Raw genomic sequence first — 22,285 nt, 5'->3', positions numbered from 1 at the left:
TAGGCACGGCGCGAAGCCCTTCAGCCGTTACTTATTCACGATACAGCACTTGCCTCGAGTCTTGAATTTTTTTTAAACTCTAAATTCAAGAAAAATTTGCTTACCCGATTGGCAGATTTTTTATTTATTTATTTATTTGCTTGTTTTATGCACAAAATCACTTAAATTTGATATTTTGGTCTAAAAACTAGACTTATTTTCTTGGGTCGTTTTGCTCATCTAGAAAAAGCATCTTAATGTAAGATTTTTTGATATTTTTACTGAAAACAAGACAAAAATACTAAGAATTTTTTTTTCTTAAATCATTTTTTAGCAACCATTACAGAATGAATAATTTTTTGTGCTGTGAAAGTTTGGTAAAGTGATGAGTCCTGGTATCTTATTTCCAAGGTACCATCTTAAGCTCATAAGATTCTAATTAAAAAAGAATGATGAATAATTAGTGTTTGTTTATTTATGAATGTTTTATTGCGTTTTATTTTTTAATTAAAGACTGTGTGATGAGAAATATTTGCATTTCTGACCGTGCGATTTGGCAGCAACCTTACGCCTACCCAGAATTCGGTCACTGTGATCATTTTAAAAAGGTCTGGGTTTCCCTGGAGACACGAGCTGTGCCTTCTCCTTCTCTCTATTTCTCTCGCTCTCTATCTATCTCTATCTGTGTCTCCTTCAGAAAATCCCTGTGGTGATAACAACCCTTATTAAAGTGGGAATCCTCTCCGTCTCTCTTCTAGTGTCAGGACTCTCCGCAGGACGCTGAACTCACATCTGATCTGAATTCAACTCGGCACCATTTTTATTTCAATTTACTTCCATATAATTAAGCAATAAAGTATAAGGGATGGTGCTGTACTGCAAATATCATGATCATGCTATACGCACATGCATAATGCATTAATGCTTTCATACAACAATTATAGACGGGTTCATCAGACGCACATGCAGTCACACGATTACGCATCTGGTCAGAACTTTACTTCTGGTTTCTGTTTGTTTATTGGTCTGACTAGTTGCTAAACAGAACTCTTAAATACCTCATCGATCATGTTGTTTATTTTGCTTGTTATATAAATAAACTACTTTAAAAGGCCTTTGTTGTTATTTATTCTTAGCGGAGTTTACCGGAAGTTACGTGATGACCACGATTTATAATTATACAGATCATCATATGCATAAAGTGTACGATTGTTTATAGCATTGTTACACTTTTGTTCTTTTAAAGCAAAATATATTTTAATCGTGTTCATATTATGAAGAGAAACACTCTCTTGTCATTGTTGATGGCAATTTTAGTGACATGAACATTTCAGAAATGCTACTTTACCATTGCAGTGCATTGCATCATTTCCTCGTTGGAGCGTATTTGGTTCAGCAAAAATCTTTCAGATTTACTCTACATTCATACCATCAGGTCTGGAGACAACAATACCTCTCCTCACAATTGCTATAGGGTTCAGATGTTGTTTGTATTCGCTCAGAATGACACCATTCTGATATATATATTGAACTTTTCTCTGAACCTACGATTAGTTTTCGACTCTGAATCATTGAGAAAAGAGAAATTGCGGTGCTTTGGGTGATGGATGCTTTCGAAGGTTTTTTACTCTTGTGCTGTATGATATGGCCTTCAGTTTGGGTTGCAGATATAGACAGCGTGTGTGTTTTAGTGGCTGTTGTCCTGTTTTATGTGTCTGTCAGTGCCGAGGTTTAATGTAGAAGAAAGCAAATTGAAACTCAAAGTGATTCTTCAGACTGCAGTTGTTTCACATGTGACCGATGTAAGAGGCTTCAGTAAATCAGACCACAAGAGCTTTCATGGGTTATATCTCATTTTGAGAGCAGAAATGCATTGTGGGTAATGAGAATAGTAGCCGTTGTTGCCTATGAAATGACTTTCCATCAATGTAACAAATCTTTCTTACTCGCCTCATCTACATTGTAACTCAACGTTTACAATCCATTTTTAGATGATTAAATCCTACCCTACTTTTTTCATGTTCAAAATTTTTGTGTATTTGTGTGATTTAGATCCCGTACCTGGCTGAAGGAGTTCGTATTCATGGTGAAAAGGTGACGGAGGCCCTGCGACCGTTTCACGAGCGTTTGGAGGCGTGTTTCAAACAACTTAAGGAGAAGGTGGAGAAACAGTATGGCGTCAAAGCACTAGTGAGTCTTAAGAAATATCTATCCGGAGACCTGTGGTTAATAACAGTATTCTTAATATTTTTTACAGTAAGCCACTGTAAATATACAGTAGAATAAACTGTTTACTCTTTTCTGTACCCTACTGAAAAATCCATCATGAGCTGGTTTTAGCTGGTTTAGGGTGACAGTAGCTGGTGGTTTAAGCTGGTCCTCTCAGCCTGGCAAAGCTGGAAGACCAGCTGACCCACCAGCTTGACCAGCTTTGCCAGGCTAAGTTCAGCTAGACCATCTTAAAAAGTGACCAAAACACAGCTAGACCAGCTTGCTACACTAGCAAAACCAGCTAAAACCAAGCCTAGAGACCAGCTAAAATCAGCTTATGCTGGTTTTAGCTGTTTTTTTCAGTAGGTTATATATATTTTTTGTTATGAATGTATTTAGATCAAGGTACTGCAAACAAAACCAGTATTTGTTATTAATGAATTGATATAGTTAAAAAAAAATTTAAAAGAGCTAAAACTACTGTAGTCTAAGGTGCACTTAAAAAAATTCATTCAGTTTACTCAATTTTTTAAGGTAAGTGGTCGCAATCAATTTATTTAAGCTACATTTAAACAATTTTTTGTTTTGTTTTGTGTTGTATTTCAAATGTTTTTGTTTTTGTTTAAATAACTTAAATAAAATAAAAAATTGATTGTGACCACTTACCTTAAAAAAATTGAGTAAATTGAATGAATAATTGTTTTTTTTTAGTGTGGTTGCCTAGTCTTAACTGGTTTAGGTTGCTCCTTACAGGTTTTACCTAGTTGTTCAGGTGGTCGCCAGCTTGACCAGCTAAAAAAGTTGTCAAAAACCTTCTTAAAGAGATAGTTCGACCAAAACCGATATTAAACCCATGATTTACTCACCCCCAAGCTGTCCGAGTTGCATATGTCCATCGTTTTTCAGACAAACACATTTTCGGATATTTTAGAAAATATTTTAGATCTTTCTGTTGATTAAATGTAATGTTACGGGGTCCAGCAATAGTCAACGACCTTCAAGTCCAAAAAAAAGTGCGTTCATCCTTCACAAATTAAATCCAAACGGCTCCAGGATGATAAACAAAGGTCTTCTGTGGGTAATCCGTGCGGTGTTGTTGTAGAAATATCCATATTTTAAATTTTATTAACGTAATTAACTACCTTCCGGTAGCGCCGCCATCTTAGTATCATACGCATTCAGGATGAGCGCTTACGCAGCGTACAGGTTTCTCTGCTGCTGCTCTGTCCCCCCGCCCTCCGAATTTGTCATACGTCACTAAGAAAAGTGCGTACACTATGCTAAGACTCTCTCCTGAGTCAAAGATGGTGGCGCTACCGGAAGGTAGTTAATTACGTTAATAACATTTTAAATATGCCGCACGGATTACCCTCAGAAGACCTTTGTTTATCATCCTGGAGCCGTTTGGATTTAATTTGTGAAGGATGGACGCACTTTTTTTGGACTTGAAGGTCGTGGACTATGGCTGGACCCCGTAATATTACATTTAATCAACAGAAAGATCTAAAATATTTTCTAAAATATTCGAAAATGTGTTTGTCTGAAAAACGATGGACATATGCAACTCTGACAGCTTGGGGGTGAGTACATCATGGGTTTAATATCATTTTTGGCCGAACTATCCCTTTAAACCAGTTCATTAACCTGGTAATTCAGTGGCCGGTTGCATAAAACTTTAAGACTAGTCTTAAAAGTTAGTCATGAATTTTTTTTTCTTCAAGACTGATCATAACTGTTTTAAGTATGTTACATAGAAAGGTAGATTGGTCTAATTTAAATGTAAATAATAAGACTGATTAGCCCTAAGTAGTTGCTAGTTAGTCAGGAAAAATTCTTAAGACGCAGTCTTAACGTCACGGCTATGTTTATGCAACCGGCCACAGGCTGGGTTTTTTTTTTCAAAAAGGAAAAGATGCAAAAACAGATTTTCCTTGTTTTTAAATGAATACTCCCAAATATCTAAATTACCCCATGATTCAGTCACTCTCAAACAATCCGAGATACACATATCCATCGTCTTTCAGACAAACACATTTGGAGTTATTTTAGTAAATGTCCTTTCTCTTCCAAGCTTTATAATTGTAGGAACCAGGGACCAACTTATGACTTTTAACCCCAAAAAAGTGCATTCATCCTTCACAAAAGTAATCCACATAGCTTCAACGGGTTAAAAAAGGTCTTCTGCCGGTAATCGTTGTGATTTTGTAAGAAAAATATCCAGATTTTAAACTTTATAAACTGTAACAACTAGCTTCCAGTAGCAACGCCATCTTGGACGATTCACAAGAGAGTTTTAGCGCAGTGAGCGCTCGTTGCAATGGGTATGTTGCACAGTGAATCGCGTCCAAGATGGCATTGTTACCAGAAACTAGTTATTATAGTGTATAAAGTTCAAAATGTGGATATTTTTCTTACAAAATCGCATCGATTACCCAAAGAAGACCTTTATTAACCCCTTGGAGCCAAGTGGATTACTTTTGTGAAAGATGAGTGCACTTTTTTGGCGTTTAAAGTCCGATATTGTTCCCTGATCTCTGTTTTCTATCGTTATAAAGCTTGGAAGAGCATGGCCATTTACTAAAATAACTTCAAATTTGTTTGTCTCTAAGAAAATGGACGTATGTATCTCAGATTGCTCATGGGGTAATTTTGATATTTGGCTGGAGTATCACTTTAAGAAATATTAGTATGATGTATAAATACTGTATAATTCACAACTCCTTTTAAAATCCATCCAGACTATTTGCTTAAAATATATTCGTTAGAAATCATTGTGGTATTACACCATACTGTATTACCTCTCCCGTCAAATATATCAGTATATCAACACCTTTTCAATAATCTGGCATCTATGTGTGTTAATTGTATCTTGAGAGGTACGAATATGCATTTTAATTATATGTGTCAATGGCATGAAAACTAATTTGCGCCTCTTGATGGTGCCGCAAAGCTGGAATAACATTATCAGTCATCTGGAATTGAAGTAGCACATAGCTGTATTTTTGGACACACCGATTGAACGTTGTTTGTCTTTGAAACTGTGACCGAGACAATCCTAAACAAACCTTTAAGAAGCTTGTCCCCGTCTCTCCTCATGTACAGACCCGCTGCGCTGTGTGACAGGAGGATGCTGTGGTTCTTAAGAGAGAATGAGAGAGACACAAAAGAATGAGAGACAGATAGTTTATGTAGGTGGCAGGTATTGATTATCACACTCCGCTAGGATGCCTGAATTAGAAGTCACTCTTGTTGCCGTAGCGATGGCTCCCATAGAGCACATTAGAGTTTGAAACCGTGGCCACCGCTAGATATATTTTCAAGGACGGCACAGGACATTCGTGACAAAGAGGGGTGGACGCAGATGCAGTAAGTGTGAGAATTGCATTTTGGAGCTTTGGAAAGAAAATATGAAGAAACAAAAACTTTATAAAAGGCAAGCAGACAGAAATCTCACGCTATGAATTTGGCCTTTTTTTCTTTTTCTAGCGTTTTCTTGTGTTGTAATTTTACTCTTAAAATTGTATCTCTGTTTGTTAGTCAGGTCTGAATTTTCCTGGAGGAGTTTTTTTCAGGTTAACTGCATCTGTGGCATTATAGTCAATTACCAAAGAACAGTAGTTAACTTAACCTTCAGGGGTTTATAAAGCAAAACTCAAGATTATAGCAGTTATAATAGAAGCTACTAAACATTTAAATACTGTAGACACTATAATGTTTTCACAAGTTAACTGTAATATGCACTTTTTAGGTACAAAGTTGTACTTTCTGAGTGTTAATCAGTCTTCTGTATTACACAGACGTACAAGAAAAAATTGCTAAATTTTCATTTTTTTGTCCTCCTTTTTTGTTTCCATTTCGCAACATCTCATCGGCACTCATGCTTGTTTTTCAGCCTCCCATGGCGGATGAGCGGCGGGGCAGTCGGCCGCGGTCCATGGTTCGCTCTTTCACCATGCCGTCGTCTCAGAGACCTCTGTCTGTCGCATCTGTGACCTCCCTATCATCAGATAACTCGCCTTCAAGACCGGGATCAGATGGGTAAATACATATACACCAGATCAGTTATACAAGAATCATCGATCATTAAAAAGGGCCAATAAAGTGCCCACTTGGACTTCTTATTGTAGTGTTATGCAGGGTTCACACCAGACACTGTAGAAGCGACAAGCGCGAGTGATTTACATGTGCAAGTAAATGCAAAGATGCAATAAGGCATCCTGCGGCACGGTACTCATGGTGGGCGCAGCGTGGTTGGCACGTTCCGCGCGCATTGAGTGTTGCCACGGGAAACGCGCAAGTTGAAAAATCTGGCGGATTTCTGCGCCGTGTTAACCAATCAGGACCTTGCTGTAGTACTGACGGGATTACAGAAAACGAGCGGAGTCTCAGAGTTGCAGAAGCCCCTCCCATGATGCGAATTTCTGTGTTAATGTCTCGAATGACTAGAATTTCATGCGCGGCTTGAATGAAGCGAGTAAACTCAAATGTTCAAGCGTCCAACTACGTGCAAATAGCGCGTTTTTGCCACCTCTACCGCGGCTGATGTGAATGCAACATTAGAAACAAAAAGTTGTTTAAAATGGTTTAAGATGAAATGCAGCATGAAGCCCGATTATAGTCTGTTTTTTAACGTGTACACTAACATACACGTCGTACACACAGCAATAGTATAGTTTATTTGACTCGTATGTGTACACAGACGTTCGACGAATGCGCATTGTGACCAAAATACAATGTATCTCCTGGGCCACATACTACATTCTCCTGTACATGCACACAAAAAAAATTTGGTTGCACGCACACTCTTCTGATGACGAAAATTGTGTCACACGCACTCGCGTATGCGTAAAAACTGGACTATACGTCTGCCTTATGACACTACACTTTAAGAAAGAAGAGTAAAAAATTTGTCACTGGGGCACTACACTTTCGAAAAAGTACACCTAAAGGGTGCACATTTAAACCTAAAAGATAGATTTTGGGATGGTTTCCTGGACAGGGACTAGACTAGTCTTACACTTATAAAAATGTAAGAGCTGTCCAAACTGAAAACAACTTACATAACTTAAATACATCAGTTCCCTTTGTTTTGCCTCAAAATGCACACAAGTAAAGTTTTTAGTAAGGCATATTTGTTAAAACTAGTTATATTAAACTAAGGCCTAGTCCTGACTTAAACTAATCCCTGTCCGGGAAACCACCCCATTGTAACTTATTGTTTATTGTTAATGGGGCATATTAGGACCTTATTTACTCTTTCCCTGACATTTAAGAGAAAACGCTTTCCAGCCAATGGCAAGTTTTTCCGTCAATCTGTATTTCTGTTATTATCCAGCAGGTGCCGCTCTTTCAGAACTTAAACCCCGAAGCAACCTCTTAGGTCAAAAATTAAGATTATTGCTTTGAATCTGATCTCTATCAAAAGTCCTTCAAAAAATGCAACTATCTCAGCTTTTTGCAAAAAATGTGGAATTTTTGAATTGTATATTTATATATTTAAAGAAAAACTTTTTCTGAAAGGCATTAAACTTTTGTGAAAATCATAAAAAATGCTGGTGCTGGCTGACAATTTAAAAAAAAAAAAAACGCTGGCGGGGAAAGAGTTAAAGGGTACATATCATGAAAATCTGACACTTTCCAAGAAACCTAGAAAATGTGAAAAAGATCGACCCAGTTACTTAGTTTTGGTAAACCATTATCTGCAAGCATGTGCAAAAATAGGTCATTGAATTTTGGCTCCCCTTGTGCTGTCAAATGTGGATCTTATTATAATAATACCGCCCTTTTATGTGCACCATCCAACCACGGCACTGCCATTTAGTGCAGAGAAAGAGAGAACAAATAATTGACCGCACAATTGAGTTTCAATTTCCACCATCAGTGTTTGCATTTCATCGGCTCATTTGCATTTAAAAGGACACCCCCAAAAATGGCACATTTTTGTTCACACCTACAAAGAGGCAATTTTAACATGTTATTATAAATGATATGTGGGGTATTTTGAGCTAAAACTTCATATATGCACACTGGGGACACGGTCTCATAACATTTTTTCAGGCATCATGAATAAAATACTGTTAGTGAAACACAACATTGCTCGCTTTAAATGAGCACCTGTAATTAATGTTATAAAGCTGGTTTGCTACAATGCAAATGAATTTCAATACTGACACTGTGCAGTATAACCACATAGTTTATCAGACACAGTTATCAGTCAATCCTGATAATATACGAACATCACCCCGCTCTCTAAATATCCACCCATACAGTATCTGCTGTCCACAAATCCAGACCTCTGCTAAACAGGCTGGTTTGTTGAAAATGATTAATGTTATTATTATTGCAGTTGGAGTGCTGGGAGAAAGCAGCGTCTCGGTGGGAGGGAATTTTTACCCCTTATAATTCCACACTTCATCATTTCCGTGTCATCTCACTATGGGCGGTCCGGTCTCATCCGAGCATTTACGGCCGTAACGCGCTTGAGCATGTTAAAAATTCGCCACCTGCTGTGTCTCTCTGGGTAGATCATTTCATCACATTCAGATTGAAAAATATTAATAAAGCCCTTAATAAGTCCCATCTGTCTTAAGAGAATCAGACGAGCCAATCAGATGGGTTTATGAGTGCATACATGTCTAAAATAGAGATCAGCACACCGGTTATAAAACTGATAATCCTGATTAAAAACTTAATCCGGCCTACAGGTGTCATTTCATGCTGCATTAACACGGAAAGTTTCAACGGCATATAGTTAGGACTTTATTAATTGACAAAAGTAGTACGCTGTAGTTCATCATGTCTGTGCACTTTGGGGATTTTATCACTTTAATGGAAGTATAAGAAGTCATTTTCTAGTCCAAACCCAGCCTGATCTCATGAGAATTCGTACATATTTTACAAGTTGGCTAATTCGTATGAATTCGCATGAAGTTAATGTATGATTATCATAAAAAACAATAATGTAAACCCCACCCCTAACCCCAAAGTAACAGGGGTCAAGGCAAGTCATACAACAATGTGCGAATGTGGTCGAACTAATTAATACGAATTAGCCATGAGATAGCGTTGTCCAAACCTGTATTTATTTGTGCTTAAATCCCTGTAACATTAGATGGCATTAGACTTTAGTGCCCGCCTGGCATGGGCGGACGCGCAGATGCCAGCCTTAAGGATTCATTAGTGTGTGTTTGAAGAGAGAGATCCTATCAGTGATGCCCTCCGATGGTGTTTAATTGTGAAGATTGGCTAATCCATCTCATTAAAGCTCTTTGATTCGCCTCTGGGCCGTACGGTTTCTGAGCATGAGAGCACAAAATTCTGCTTCATTTCCCCGCGTTCCTCTTTACAATACTGCCTACGAGATTCATTATCGGACAGGTCAGCAGATCCGTAAGGAGGACGCGCTTTAATGCGGCTTTTCAACAGGACTGCGTTTGCGTGGATGATGTACGATTCTCGGTCTGCATCACTGCATTTTTAGGAACGTTGTGGTTTAGTTTGTAAGGAGCTTTGAAATCCAATAATGATGACACGGTTTGTTTCTCAGTTTAAGTAACACAAACACTTGCTGTAGTTTTTACTTTCTTTCTGAAACTGATCTCACGGAAGTATCACGTCGTGATTTTTTTTTTGTGTAGCATTGGATCTTTTTTATCATGTTAATCATTTACATTCATGCATTGTTTCCTGGGATCGAACCCATGCCTTTGGGTTGCTAACACAATGCGCTACCAAATAAGCTACAGGAGCATCTTGCACAGAGATACATTTTCTATTAGCTGATACAGGTCGCCATGACTACTAAGACCTTATGCTTGGAAACGTGGTTGAAGTTGAAGCTAAATGTCAAATGAGTGTAAATATTTGGAAAGGACTTTATAAGAAGCCTGTCTGTGATATTGAAGAGCCCTGTTCTTATTTTTCTTTCATCTGATGGTTTCGCTTTGGAGCCTCTCCTACCCAAGAAGCTGCACAGTAAGTCTCAGGACAAACTGGATCGAGATGAACCGGAGAAAGAGAGGAAGGATAAAAAGAAGGAGAAGAGGAACAGTAAACATCAGGAGATGTTTGATAAGGAGCTGAAGACCGCTGACGTAACCCTGCAGCCCAGTGAAGCTGTTATACTCTCAGAAACAGTAAGTCCTCAAAGACACAAAATATCACGGGATATTAAAATGACCTAAAGAAATCAATGCAATCTATGCATTATTCATTCATAGTGTTGCTCTGCTCTTAAATATAAATAACAGTAAACAATAATCTTAATATATACACTGCAAAAAATGACTTTGTTACATAGTATTTTTATCTTGTTTTTAGAAGAAATATCAAAAAATTCTTAAATCAAGATGTATTTTCTTGATGAGCAAAATGACGTAAGAAAATAAGTCTAGTTTTTAGACAAAAACGTAACAATTTAAGTGAATTTGGACTTAAAGCAAGCAAAAATATTTGCCAATGGGGTGAGGAAAAAAATCTAAAAATAAGATTTCTTTTTCTTAAACAATTTAAGCACAATTTTTCACCCCATTGGCAGATAATTTTGCTTGTTTTAAGCACAAAATCACTTAAATTGTATATTTTTTGTCTAAAAACTAGACTTAGTCATTTTGCTCATCAAGAAAATACATCTTGATTTAAGAATTTTTTTTATATTTCTTCTTAAAACAAGACAAAAATACAAAGTAAGAAAGTCATTTTTGCAGTGTACATCATTCATATCTCCAAATAGTCTTTCATTTTATTAGATTTATAAAAGACAGATCAGTCTGTACTAGCGATTGTTTCCGGAAAAGCACGAAATCCCGGAGGCGTCACACCATTATCCCAGTATCTCTGCACAACTTATAATTCATTGTATGTTTGTGTCGTTAACATTATATGCACTTACATGCCGATTGCCAACCAAGCACAGACATTTATTGCAGTTTTACTTACCGCCTGTGACCCATGATGACCCAGTTGGGAACGCCCAATTTCAAGTAAATACAGCATTAAACACATTATGCACAACTCCGCTGCTACCCCAGATAAACAAATTATATCCATTGTTTCCATACTGTAAGTTTTGCTTATTTGGAAAGCTGAACTTGGCTTTCTTCTCCTTATATTCAAAACACAGTTCTTCTTTCATGCCATTTGTTGAGTCTTGATATAAAACAAAGATGTCACATGCTTGTGACTTCTACTCTAAGGAATAATGCTAATGAGCTTCCTCGTTTTCTCTCTGACGTGTCTGATTGACGTGTGGGGGCGTGCTTTTCCAGGGGAAGTGCCCATAAAAGGAGTATGGGGTCACTGATATGTAACGGGCACCCATTTTCAAAAAAAACTTTCCGAAACTTGTAGGAAAGAGGTGTGATTTTGGCCCAGAAATACTCTGTCCACTTTTGACACTTTGCATTTGTTTAGCATGAGGTTTACAACTCTCTAACTGTGTTAATAAGTCAGAATGCATGAAATAGTATTAACCCACTTCCTTTAATGAATCAGTCAACAGACAGATCTAAATTATTCATTCGTAAATTTGTCTGAATTCGCTCAAACACTTGGACATGAACTTAAACAGAGCTGCTTTCTCTCACTACATCTTTCATAAAGTTTGTGAAATGAACCCAGGGTGTGAATTTGGTGATATAATGAATCTGATGAATCAGTTCACTGAACAAATAATAAATATTCAGAAGCAGAAGAATATAAATGATCCTGCTTGACCTCACTGACTAATGTTGTATTGTGATGAATGAATATAACCTCAAGGTTATGAAAAACAGAATAGTTGTGAAGGTAATGACTCTGCCTCGGACCTCTGAGAGAATAACTTGTGTTTTATAATTCATCATCATGCTTTATACAGGCCACTGACCTTTACTATTCATACACTGTTAAAAAAATACAGCATGAAGTTAAAACAACTTGGTTTTGCAAGTCAATTCAACCTAGAGGAGAACAGAGGCGAAAGTACCATTTTTCAGAAAAACTTAATATTTAAGACAGAGATAGATTTTGCTGTGGTCAATAACTCATAAGTGTGGTCTATCAATACCAGGTGGAATTTTGAACAAATGTAAAACGACTTCAGTATAATTTCACTTTGAACATAAGTAGCACATTGTTACTCTTGACCCTGTCAGCTGGGACAAAAGTAACACAACAGAACAAGATAGGTTTTTGTGTTACACTTGTTTTTAGTAAATATACATGTCTATGACATTGTTAATATGTAACTGCAAACAGATTTTGTCATTTATCTTTGCAAAAAAATAATTAAATTACATATTCATTTTAAATTTCAGTTGCATTAAATGTTTTAAAAAGCAACCCGATACTACAAACTTGAATTATTGAGAATAAAACATTTTTTTAACCGTTTGAACACTATGAAAATTAAATAAAAAATTTCGACATAATGCAACAGTATTAACAGCGGGACAAAAGTAACAAGTGTTACTTCATCCCGACAAGAACTCCTGACATTTAAATCTGATTGACTTTTATTTTGAAAAACTCTGAGAAGGCAAACTTCAGGATGTGTTAGAGCACTAAATAACCTGTAGATTGATCAGTACTATAACACATGAAACCAGAAACACAACGCGTTATAAAAAAAAGACCGCTTTAGGAATTTACTTATCATGGTTAAAACAGCTTTCTGGACCTACATGCGCAAAACGGTGGCAAAATAATGCAATATTTGTCAGCTCTGTCAACGGTTGCGCGCTAAAGATGCTGTCATAGTAGGAAATGCAAATGTAATCAGGGCTCAGAGAAAATCACTTGGTTATTTTTGCCTTGTGTTATTTTCCCCACGGTTCTCCCCTTTTATTTTAAGTTTTGACCTGTGATAAGTTGACATAACTTATAAAAACAAGTTGAAGTTGTTAAACTTAATTTGTTAAAGTAACATACAAATATATGTTGATTTTTACAGTGTAGTGAAATGGTCTGGTTAATAACTAGCCTGACTGATTTATTTTTAATATTATAAGCAAACTTTATTTCTGTATTTTATAATTGTTAATATGTTCATCTGATGTCAAAAAATATTTCTGAGGTATTATTTTATGTTAAGTTGTTTATGATTATGATGCAGAATGTCGGCTGTGTTGGGTTAATTCAAAAACTAAATTAAGTTAAGTAAGAGTATTTCCAGCTACATTGATTTTAAGTTATTCCCCATGTTAAATTGTGTTTTAAATGGATGATAAAATACATTTGCATTTACATTTATGTATTTGGCAAATACTTTGATCCAAAGTGACTTACAGTGCATTACAGGATATAGTTTATTTTAGTATATGGGTCATTCTACAGAAAAGGTGGAAATCGGGTGATGGAAATTTGCTTAAATGAACTTCTTTCAACATACCCAAAACTTCTTTAATAGCATTAATTAACTTGTCAAATCTATGAATCCGCAAAACGGGGAGCTTTATCTATGTTTAACTTTTTAATACATTAACTTTTTTAAACAACATTAATGTTGATACTAAATTTTTTTCTAATTACAGCTTCTGTATTTAGTTAAAGGTTGAGTAGAGGAATGATAACAGCAAGAAAAATAAATTATTAATATTTGTTTAATTAAATTCTTCATCTTTACCCAGTATTGGATGAAATTATTTGATTCTCAGTTTGACTTTTTTTCTTTAAAACCAACAAAAACAAAAATATTCAACCAAAAAGGCTTTGATGCAAAGTCTGAATTATCAACAATGACTTGCATCCCATATCAACAACAAAATATTACTAGAAAGTACAAGAAATTACATTCATAACACAAAACTTGGTTTAACACCAATGACACAATGTAACACCAATGACAAAATTAGAATATAATAATAGATAATGAATATGATAAAACTTAAAAAAATGTCCATCTTGTTTTGTTTTTATGCTTTTATGTTGGTCAGTTAAAGGAATAGTGCTTAGGAAGTACTCATTAGAGAAGTAACACGAATGATGGTAACACCAATGACAATTTACAGAAAAAACTAATATTTTAACAAAATGGCTGCCATTAGCCATGTGCTATTTCATCAGAGATGTAACAATCACATACTTATTCAGTATAATGTATTTTATGTAAAGATCTTAACACTCACAGCTATAAATAAAGAGTAACACTAATGACATCCAAAAAATCTTATCTCAAAATCCTTAGATATATCATGATATTTTAGACAAATAAGGCAAGACATCTCACTAACCTTTTGCCTTCCTCCATTGCACTTCTTCCACTGACCTCTTGACCCATGAAAAACTTCAAAGATCTGATGCATTGTTTCAAAATAAAAGTTCTTTGGGTAGGGTAACACCAATGACATAAATTTGGAGGACAAATATTTATTTGATATTATTCATATTAATAGTGTATTTTTACCATTTCAGTGTTGTAATAAATTCATACAGGGTTAAAGTTAAATGTAAATTTTATTTGTTTTATAAAAAAACATGGTTTTAAATAATAAGTACACAGTTTAACTTCCATGTATTATCAAAGAGACAGGGCAATTTCAGGACCAGACATTTAAAAAAAAAGAAATTTAAATAAATAAACTCTCTCATCATGTTAAGGACAGTCTATATTTATTAAAAATATATCATTATGGGATTATTGGGTCAAATTAAAGGATTAAGGGGTCTGCAAAAGCAAGGGACAAGCATTTCCACCTTTTTTGTAGAATGACCCATATGTGTGTTCCCTGTGTTCGAATCCATGTACTAACACTGAGCAATACAGGAGCACATTTTGGCCTGTAAAGTATATTCTACTGATTCCATATTAATGATGGTCATACAACTTAAATAATTGATAAGCCTAATAAATTATGCATTAGGCAAACCTGTACTGTATGCTGATGTAAATGGCCCTGAACTGTTTGAACGGTTGTTCTGTAATACTTTAAGTTTAGATATTCATGAACATTTTTATCCCTCAGCAGTATTTTTTAATACCATCTGTGCTGTGTGTTTTTATAGGCCTGCAGTATGAAGGGTTGCGTTTTATAATCATGATGTATGAATTAGAGGTCTTCATGGGTCTACTTAGATTCCAAAACCCAAGACCCGAGCAGGTTCGGGTTTAAAAGTTTCACCTGTGTCACGGGTCGGGTATAATATTAGGGGCATCGGGTCTTCCGTGTGTGCATCGAGTCCTTTTCCAACCCCTCCCGTGTTGCCAAAAGAGCTTGCAACATCATGTGGTTGGCGGTAGGTTAATTTTCATTGAGCCAGACCTGTCAATCAATTTTAAATGCACATTTTAACAGTTACCTTTGTGTCATCGTCGGATAACAAATGAAAATAAATGGAGCAGTGCGTCAAATTGGTTGCGAGGCCACTGGGGTTTCTATCTGTCTAAAAGACTGTTGGTGCCGTTTAGATTCGGGTAAAAACAAATGTCATCGGGGTCGGGACGGACTCAGGTTTAATATTCTCTGGTTTGTCTCAAGGTCGGGTCGTTCTTTAAAAAATATATATTTATGCACCTCGGGTTTGGGTAAAAAGTAATTTAGGTCATTTTGGGTCAGGTACATTTCTTTGGACTCGAAAAGACCTCTAGTATGAATACCTGTGTGCATCTTCTTCCTGATATTCATCATTAACAAGCAAACTGCTGACTATACATTAATCCTTATTAAAATAGATCAATCTAAATAAAATGTAACCTTTTTATCTGATATTTGTATGTGGCTAGCTATTCTTATTCCTATTATCTATATTTAAACACACACACATGCATTTATACATTTTAGGAATTTTTTATGTATATATTTAAAAAAATATATACACCGCAAAAAAAATTACTTGTTTTTCAGTAAAAATTTCAGTTTGTACAGTATAACACTGTCATTCCCTGCCGATGTTGTCTTCCGAATCAATGTAATTTCATTCCAGTAAGGATGCATATATGGGCTTGTGAGTCCATGTCTTAATATTTCCCTCTCATCTTCTCAGATCAGCCCATTGAGACCACAGAGGCCGAAGAGTCAGGTGATCAACCTGATGGGGGAGAAAAGACTCTCTGTGTCTCCAGGACCTCCAGCGAACTCGACATCATCATCTGTCCCTCCACCTATCGCCCCCCGGGCAAAACTACAGTTCAGCTTACTATCTGGATCCAGTACGTCTGACACTGATGGCTTAATTATCTCTTCAGTTTCTCTTCTGAAAACTGGGTTTTTGGCCAACTGTCATAGATAGAGAAATAATAGTTAACCATTCGTCTCCAAGGAGATAAAGACATTCTCCATAGATTCAGCGGGTTTTTTTTATAAAAATAATTTTGTTTTCCCTAACACTAAACCACACTCACAGTATTTGATCATTTTTTGCCGATCATGTTTTAATGTGATGACGCATAAAGGTTACGTTGTGATGTGAAGCAGGGAATTCTGGGAGATGGCAGATGTGTTTGTGACTCAGATACGAGCGTGTCTGCTTCAATCTCTTGTGAAGATCTCCTGTGGGTTCAGTCCTCTGTCTGAATTTAGTGTTTGCACCACATGTCGTCATCTTTGGGCTGAGATAGAAGAAGAAATCTCTCGCTCTCTTTCTCTGTGTTTTTCTAGGTTGTCCTTTGAAGAATTAATGCACAGTTCCTAGTTATAAACATTCACTTCCTCACTCAACAGCGAATTCTTCTGAATGCATTTTTGTTGTGTTAATCCAGGTTTTTGTATTCAAGAATTACTACAATTATAGTTCCTTATTAGAACAAGTTAAGTCGTATCTACAAACAAGTGATGCTAGAGCTTCTGAAAGATAGCGTCATTTTAATTGCTAAGGCGAATAATGATTTTTAGTGGATGTCTTAGCAGAGAGACCAATGTTTACATTTATTATGCACGTTACACTAACTTTAGACAACCACAATGTCCAAATCTTTTATTTTTTCTGTTTATTTTAAACAGTATATCTGTTTTATTTTACATTAGAATTGTTTGTGTTGATGTCACTTGCTTTGGGAGTATAGCCCAAACCCTATTTGGGGGTCACTGTAGTGATATTTTGAAGCTTTGTGGGATCATGTCTCTTTAATTTGGTTTCAGCATTGTTGTGTGTTGGTTGTATGCAGATCTTGAGCTGAATGGGACGAGTTATGGAGATAAGGGTGAGACTCCGCCCCCACTTCCTGTCAAAAGCAGCATGGGTGACTATGGAAACCTAATGGACTACTCAGACCCGGCCAGTCCGACCACGCCGCCTCCACCACCACCTCATCTTCGGGTATGGCAACCGTAAACCGATGGCATTTTACATTCTTGACTTTTAGAGACATTTCATGAAACTATTTCTTGTTTGCTGCTTAGGCTTTGAGACTAAAACTAACCCTAACCCTGTGTTTTTGTGCTGTAGACATTAATGATACCGACATTTTTTTGCAATAAATGAGGGGCTGAGGTGCATAATAAACACCACTTCCTTTAAAAATGTAATGATGATATTAACCAAATGCTCTCGACACATATTAAATGTTTATCAAATACTTTGTCTTAAAATCCACTTAATCCCGACCGACTTTAGTATTTTTAGTGCTGGGCAAAGATTAATCGCAATTAATTGCATACAAAATAAAAGTTAATTTTTGCATAATATGCAGTCCTTCCAGAAAAACGCGGAGTTTTTTTAGTGATTGTTGCGGGCAAAAATCCTCGATTTTGCGGCACGTTTTCTTAAAAAATGCGATGGAATATGCGGGATATTTATGCAATTTATGCGATGGAATTGCGGGAATTTGCCAAAATTGCGGAACTTGCAAAAACTGCGGAAATGTGCAAAAGCTGCAGTGATGTTCACGTCACATAATCACGTCACTTCATAACGTTCCCATGGCAATAGAGGACACGGCTGCGCTTTTGGGAAGTAAATGCAACATTTTTCAACTTTCTGCTAATATATATGTGACTTTTTGCTACGAAAATGCGAAGATTATGAAATCATGCAAGCTCCGCATATTTTGTGCGCGGAAATATGTAATTAATGCGGCGAAAGTGCGTTGTATTTGGAAAAAATGCAGCCCTGCATAAATATGCGGACTTTGCCTGATTATGCAATATATCGCGCGAACGCACAATCGCATTTTTCTGGAGGGACTGAATATGTGTGTGTGTGTGTAATTATTATCTATATTTAAACACACACACATACATGTATACATTTTATGATTTTTTATGTATATATTTAAAAAAAAAAGTATATACACTGCAAAAAAAATTTACTTGTTTTTCAATAAAAATAATAATAAAAAAATTCTTAAATCAAGATGTTTTTTCTTGATGAGCAAAATGACCTAGGAAATTTCTAGTTTTTAGACAAAATGTATCAAATTTAAGTGAATTTGTGGATAAAACAAGCAAAAAATAATAATCTGCCAATGGGGTTAGCTATTTTTTCTAGATTTTTTTTCTTGAATTAAGTGTTTAAGAAAAAAGTTTTTGTCTTAAAACTAGACTTATTTTGCTCATCAAAAAAATTCATCTCGACTTGAGAATTTTTGGATATTTGTGCTTAAAACAAGACAAAAATACTAACTAAGAAAGTCATTTTTTGCAATGTAGAATGTGCACTGCAAAAAATGATTTTCAAGAAAAAAAAAATAGTATTTTGTCTTGTTTTCAGTAAAAAAATATCTAAACATTCTTAAATTAAGATGCTTTTTCTTGATGAGCAAAACGACCCAAGAAAATAAGTCTGGTTTTCAGACAAAAAAATATCAAATTTAAGTGATTTTGTGCATAAAACAAGCAAAAAAAAATCTTAAACACTAAATGCAAGAAAAATGCAGTTTTTTTTTTTTTTGCTTGTTTTATGAACAAAAGCACTTAAATTTGATATTTTTGTTCTGAAAACTAGACTTATTTTCTTGGGTCATTTTGCTCATCAAGAAAAAGCATATTATATATTTTATATTATATATTTTACTGAAAACAAGACAAAAATACTAAGAAAGTCATATTTTGCAGTGTGGTCATAAATGTTTGTTGGCAGTGTGTAAACACAATAACCCTACAATGACTAAAAAAAATCCTCTTTTATAATCTCCATTAAACCAAAGTCACATTAGACATGCTGTTTTTATTTCTCTTTTTAGCGTGACATCACATTGATAAAGCCCCGCCCACTGCCACTGACTTACAGTCCTGCATTACCATAGTTTCCGCCCTCAGCTACGTGTACACTGCCCGCCATGTCTCAATAGTGAAATACTATCGTCTCAGACTGTATTCTCAGAAATCAGATCTATTTTAACCAAAAGCACTTGTGTCAAAAGTGTCTCTTTTGGTAAGGGAGTGAGCAGCTGTAGCTCATTTGCATTTAAAGGCTTCAATCCAAATAGGGGCATTTTGGACATGCTATAACAAATGATCTGTGGGGTATTTTGAGCTGAAACTTCAGACACATTCTGGGCACACCTGAGACTTATATTACATCTTGTAAAAATGGGCATAATAGGTGCTCTTTAATGTTAATGTTGTTCTTGTTCTCAATCTGTTGGATGTAGATGAATGAACTGTATCGGCTGCTTGGATCGGGGCACTTGAATCTTACATTGAAAAACGCAATGCTTGTTTAAAAACTTTGTTTCCTCTTTTTGCAATTGTTCCAGCACCTTCCTCCACCTTTACCCAGCAAGACCCCTCCTCCACCCCCTCCGAAGACCACACGGAAACAGGCTTCCATTGACTCGGGAATCGTCCAGTAAGCGAGAAAACAATTTCACCAAATAGAGATAGCGGCGTCGCCTCCCCTTCAATGATTTTACGTCAACATTACTGACAGCATATGAGAGGAAGACCTCATCTCTGCTCTTCCTCTGAGCGCCTGATAGTTCATCAGAAATCTGTGTACTGCTGAAGAATCAGTCTGGAAGTGATATGAACTGCAGGATGTGCTTTTATTGCGTATGATTCCAGGCATCAGCAAAACATCCGACTCTTTGCCACTGAGAGCGAATACAGATGCAGCGTGACTGGAAATTTTGGGGTATTTTTAGGCAGATGGTCCACTTGAGATGAATTGAGACTGAGAGGTTGTTGAGAACGTGGTCAGAAATGGTTTTATTATTAAGACACAAGGTTAATTCAAACCACAAAAGCGCATAATCAAAGTTCTCCCCTTTTTTTATCATTTTTACATAAATATTTTTATCCTCAATATATACACAATTATGTACAGAGGTTTGTATATATGATTTTATTTTATTTTTCCTTTCTTTCTTGAAAGGAAATGTTATCCTTTTTTGTATTCAAGGTGCATTCACGTAATTGGCATTTTAATTGATAAAGGGCTTATTGAGGGGCAGTATATTAAAAGTATATTCGTTATTTTGATATTTTTTATGTCATTGTTTTTCTTCTTTCTTATTTGAGGTGAAACATTTTAATGTCATTGTTTCAGTCTTGTGTACAAACCACATAATATCGACACCATGTGTATCAATAACGTTGACTGCTCCAAATTCACTACTGACTTCTGAATAAACTCGATGTATGTATTTCTATAAAAGTTCTTGTCTGTCTTAATATTTAATCATCTGCAATACTTCCAGTAGCTGTTCCTTAAACCGTGTTCAAATGTCATCTTTGGGTGTCAATCACCTCCTGGTTGTGAATCAGTATATTTGTGTACGTGGGTTCGGATACTGGTAAAGGAACATATTGGAAACTGATTCATTTATTAACAAAACTTTAATTGTTCTGTTTATGTCTAAGCAACAATTTTGCCAAATTTTAAAGTTAAATGTTAATGTTTTTATATATAAAATATAATAAAGGTTAGGTGGTCAGTATTCACCTCTCTGCTGTTCCCATTAGCTCTGGAGGACTTTTGTCATTTCCTTGATGTTACCACAGGTTGAGCAATACACCTCACAAGTTGACAGAGTTTGAGGTAAGTTTGCCATAAGCGTTTGTATAAGTGAGAATCTCAAACATATTGTTGATTTCAGGTTTAAAACTGTTATATTATTAACCACCCAGATAAATTTAAATGATAAAAAATCATGTAAATAAAGTAAGTAAAAAAAAGCAGCATTCTCTGCTCTCAAATGCTGGGGGTGTGTCCGCTGTCAGCGCTAAAACCACCACCCACTCACGGGAAAGCTGCCATATCCTTTATCTTTCAAACACATATCTGCTACAAATAAACACTTAGTGCCCTATTTTAAAGGGATAGTTCACCTAAAAATGAAAATTCTGTCATTTACTCTCATGTTGTTACAAACCCAAATATGTCCAGGTAGGGTGCACAGTCTGAAGAGAATGTGTCCAAGCACTTTTGCTAATTTACTGACGGGAAAAATGGTTTGTGCGCCTAGCCCACAGTCTAAAAGGGTTGTTCATATTCTCATAATGAATAATGGGTTTGTTTTGGGCGTAACAATAAACCAATGAGAGTCTCAGCTCATTCTTTATTTCTAAACTAAATAAAAGAAGCGGAGGAAGAAGACCACCAGTTTAAGAGTGATGTTAAAAAATGGCATTGTTTTTATTTTGTATTGAAATTGTTATTTTCGTATTAAAACCTTTGGTTGTCTTTCATTTTCATTCAGTCATGGAAGTAAAAATAGCAGGATTTTAATTGCTGTAAATGTATGGATATCCTACATGATCAGTGTAATCTCAAAGAATAATTTACAAGTATGCAAGAAAAGGTTTGTACTACAAAAATACTTTATTTCTAACAAACAGGAGATGTTTCAGCACTCAAGACAGGGCCGTGAGGATTTTGAAAAGCATAACATTTCTCATCTCACCATATTCACAGGTACAAAGTCATTATATATACAATAAATCCATGGGGTAGCATTTAAAAAGAAACATTTATAGATGCAATATTTGCATTTGTTTAATAAAGCGAAACATTTAATTACTTACCAGGCTACAGGTGAAGCAGCTCTTTATGCCTTTTTCAGGCATGAAAATCCCTCACCTTTCGGCGAAATTCGCCGTTTTGAATCCAAAAAAGGTGACCCACGTGAATCATGTAGATTCGATGAGAAAACATTTTTTGGGGGGAGGGGGGGTATGCGCGCGTTGTTTGAAGACGCGCCCTTCGCCGTCATCCAAACATGTATCCCAGACATTAGATT

At 35.9% G+C, this 22,285-nt stretch overlaps 1 protein-coding gene across 2 annotated transcripts in view; it reads left to right on the top strand.

The window, feature by feature from the left end:
* Positions 1-20,700, top strand: part of dock1 (dedicator of cytokinesis 1) — a 333,542-nt gene extending 312,842 nt beyond the window's left edge. For both annotated transcript variants that reach the window (XM_073867188.1, XM_073867187.1), the window contains exons 47-52: positions 2,032-2,169; positions 6,083-6,228; positions 10,127-10,325; positions 16,150-16,315; positions 17,270-17,421; positions 19,802-20,700. In XM_073867188.1, the coding sequence (XP_073723289.1) occupies positions 2,032-2,169; positions 6,083-6,228; positions 10,127-10,325; positions 16,150-16,315; positions 17,270-17,421; positions 19,802-19,897 (897 nt within the window). In that variant the 3' untranslated portion in view covers positions 19,898-20,700. The remainder of the gene's footprint in view (positions 1-2,031; positions 2,170-6,082; positions 6,229-10,126; positions 10,326-16,149; positions 16,316-17,269; positions 17,422-19,801) is intronic.
* Positions 20,701-22,285: the final 1,585 nt, after the last annotated feature.

This window comes from Misgurnus anguillicaudatus, chromosome 4, assembly GCF_027580225.2.
Source record: "Misgurnus anguillicaudatus chromosome 4, ASM2758022v2, whole genome shotgun sequence".
Classification (NCBI taxonomy): Eukaryota; Metazoa; Chordata; class Actinopteri; order Cypriniformes; family Cobitidae; genus Misgurnus; species Misgurnus anguillicaudatus.
This window is presented reverse-complemented; position numbering and strand designations above follow the sequence as displayed.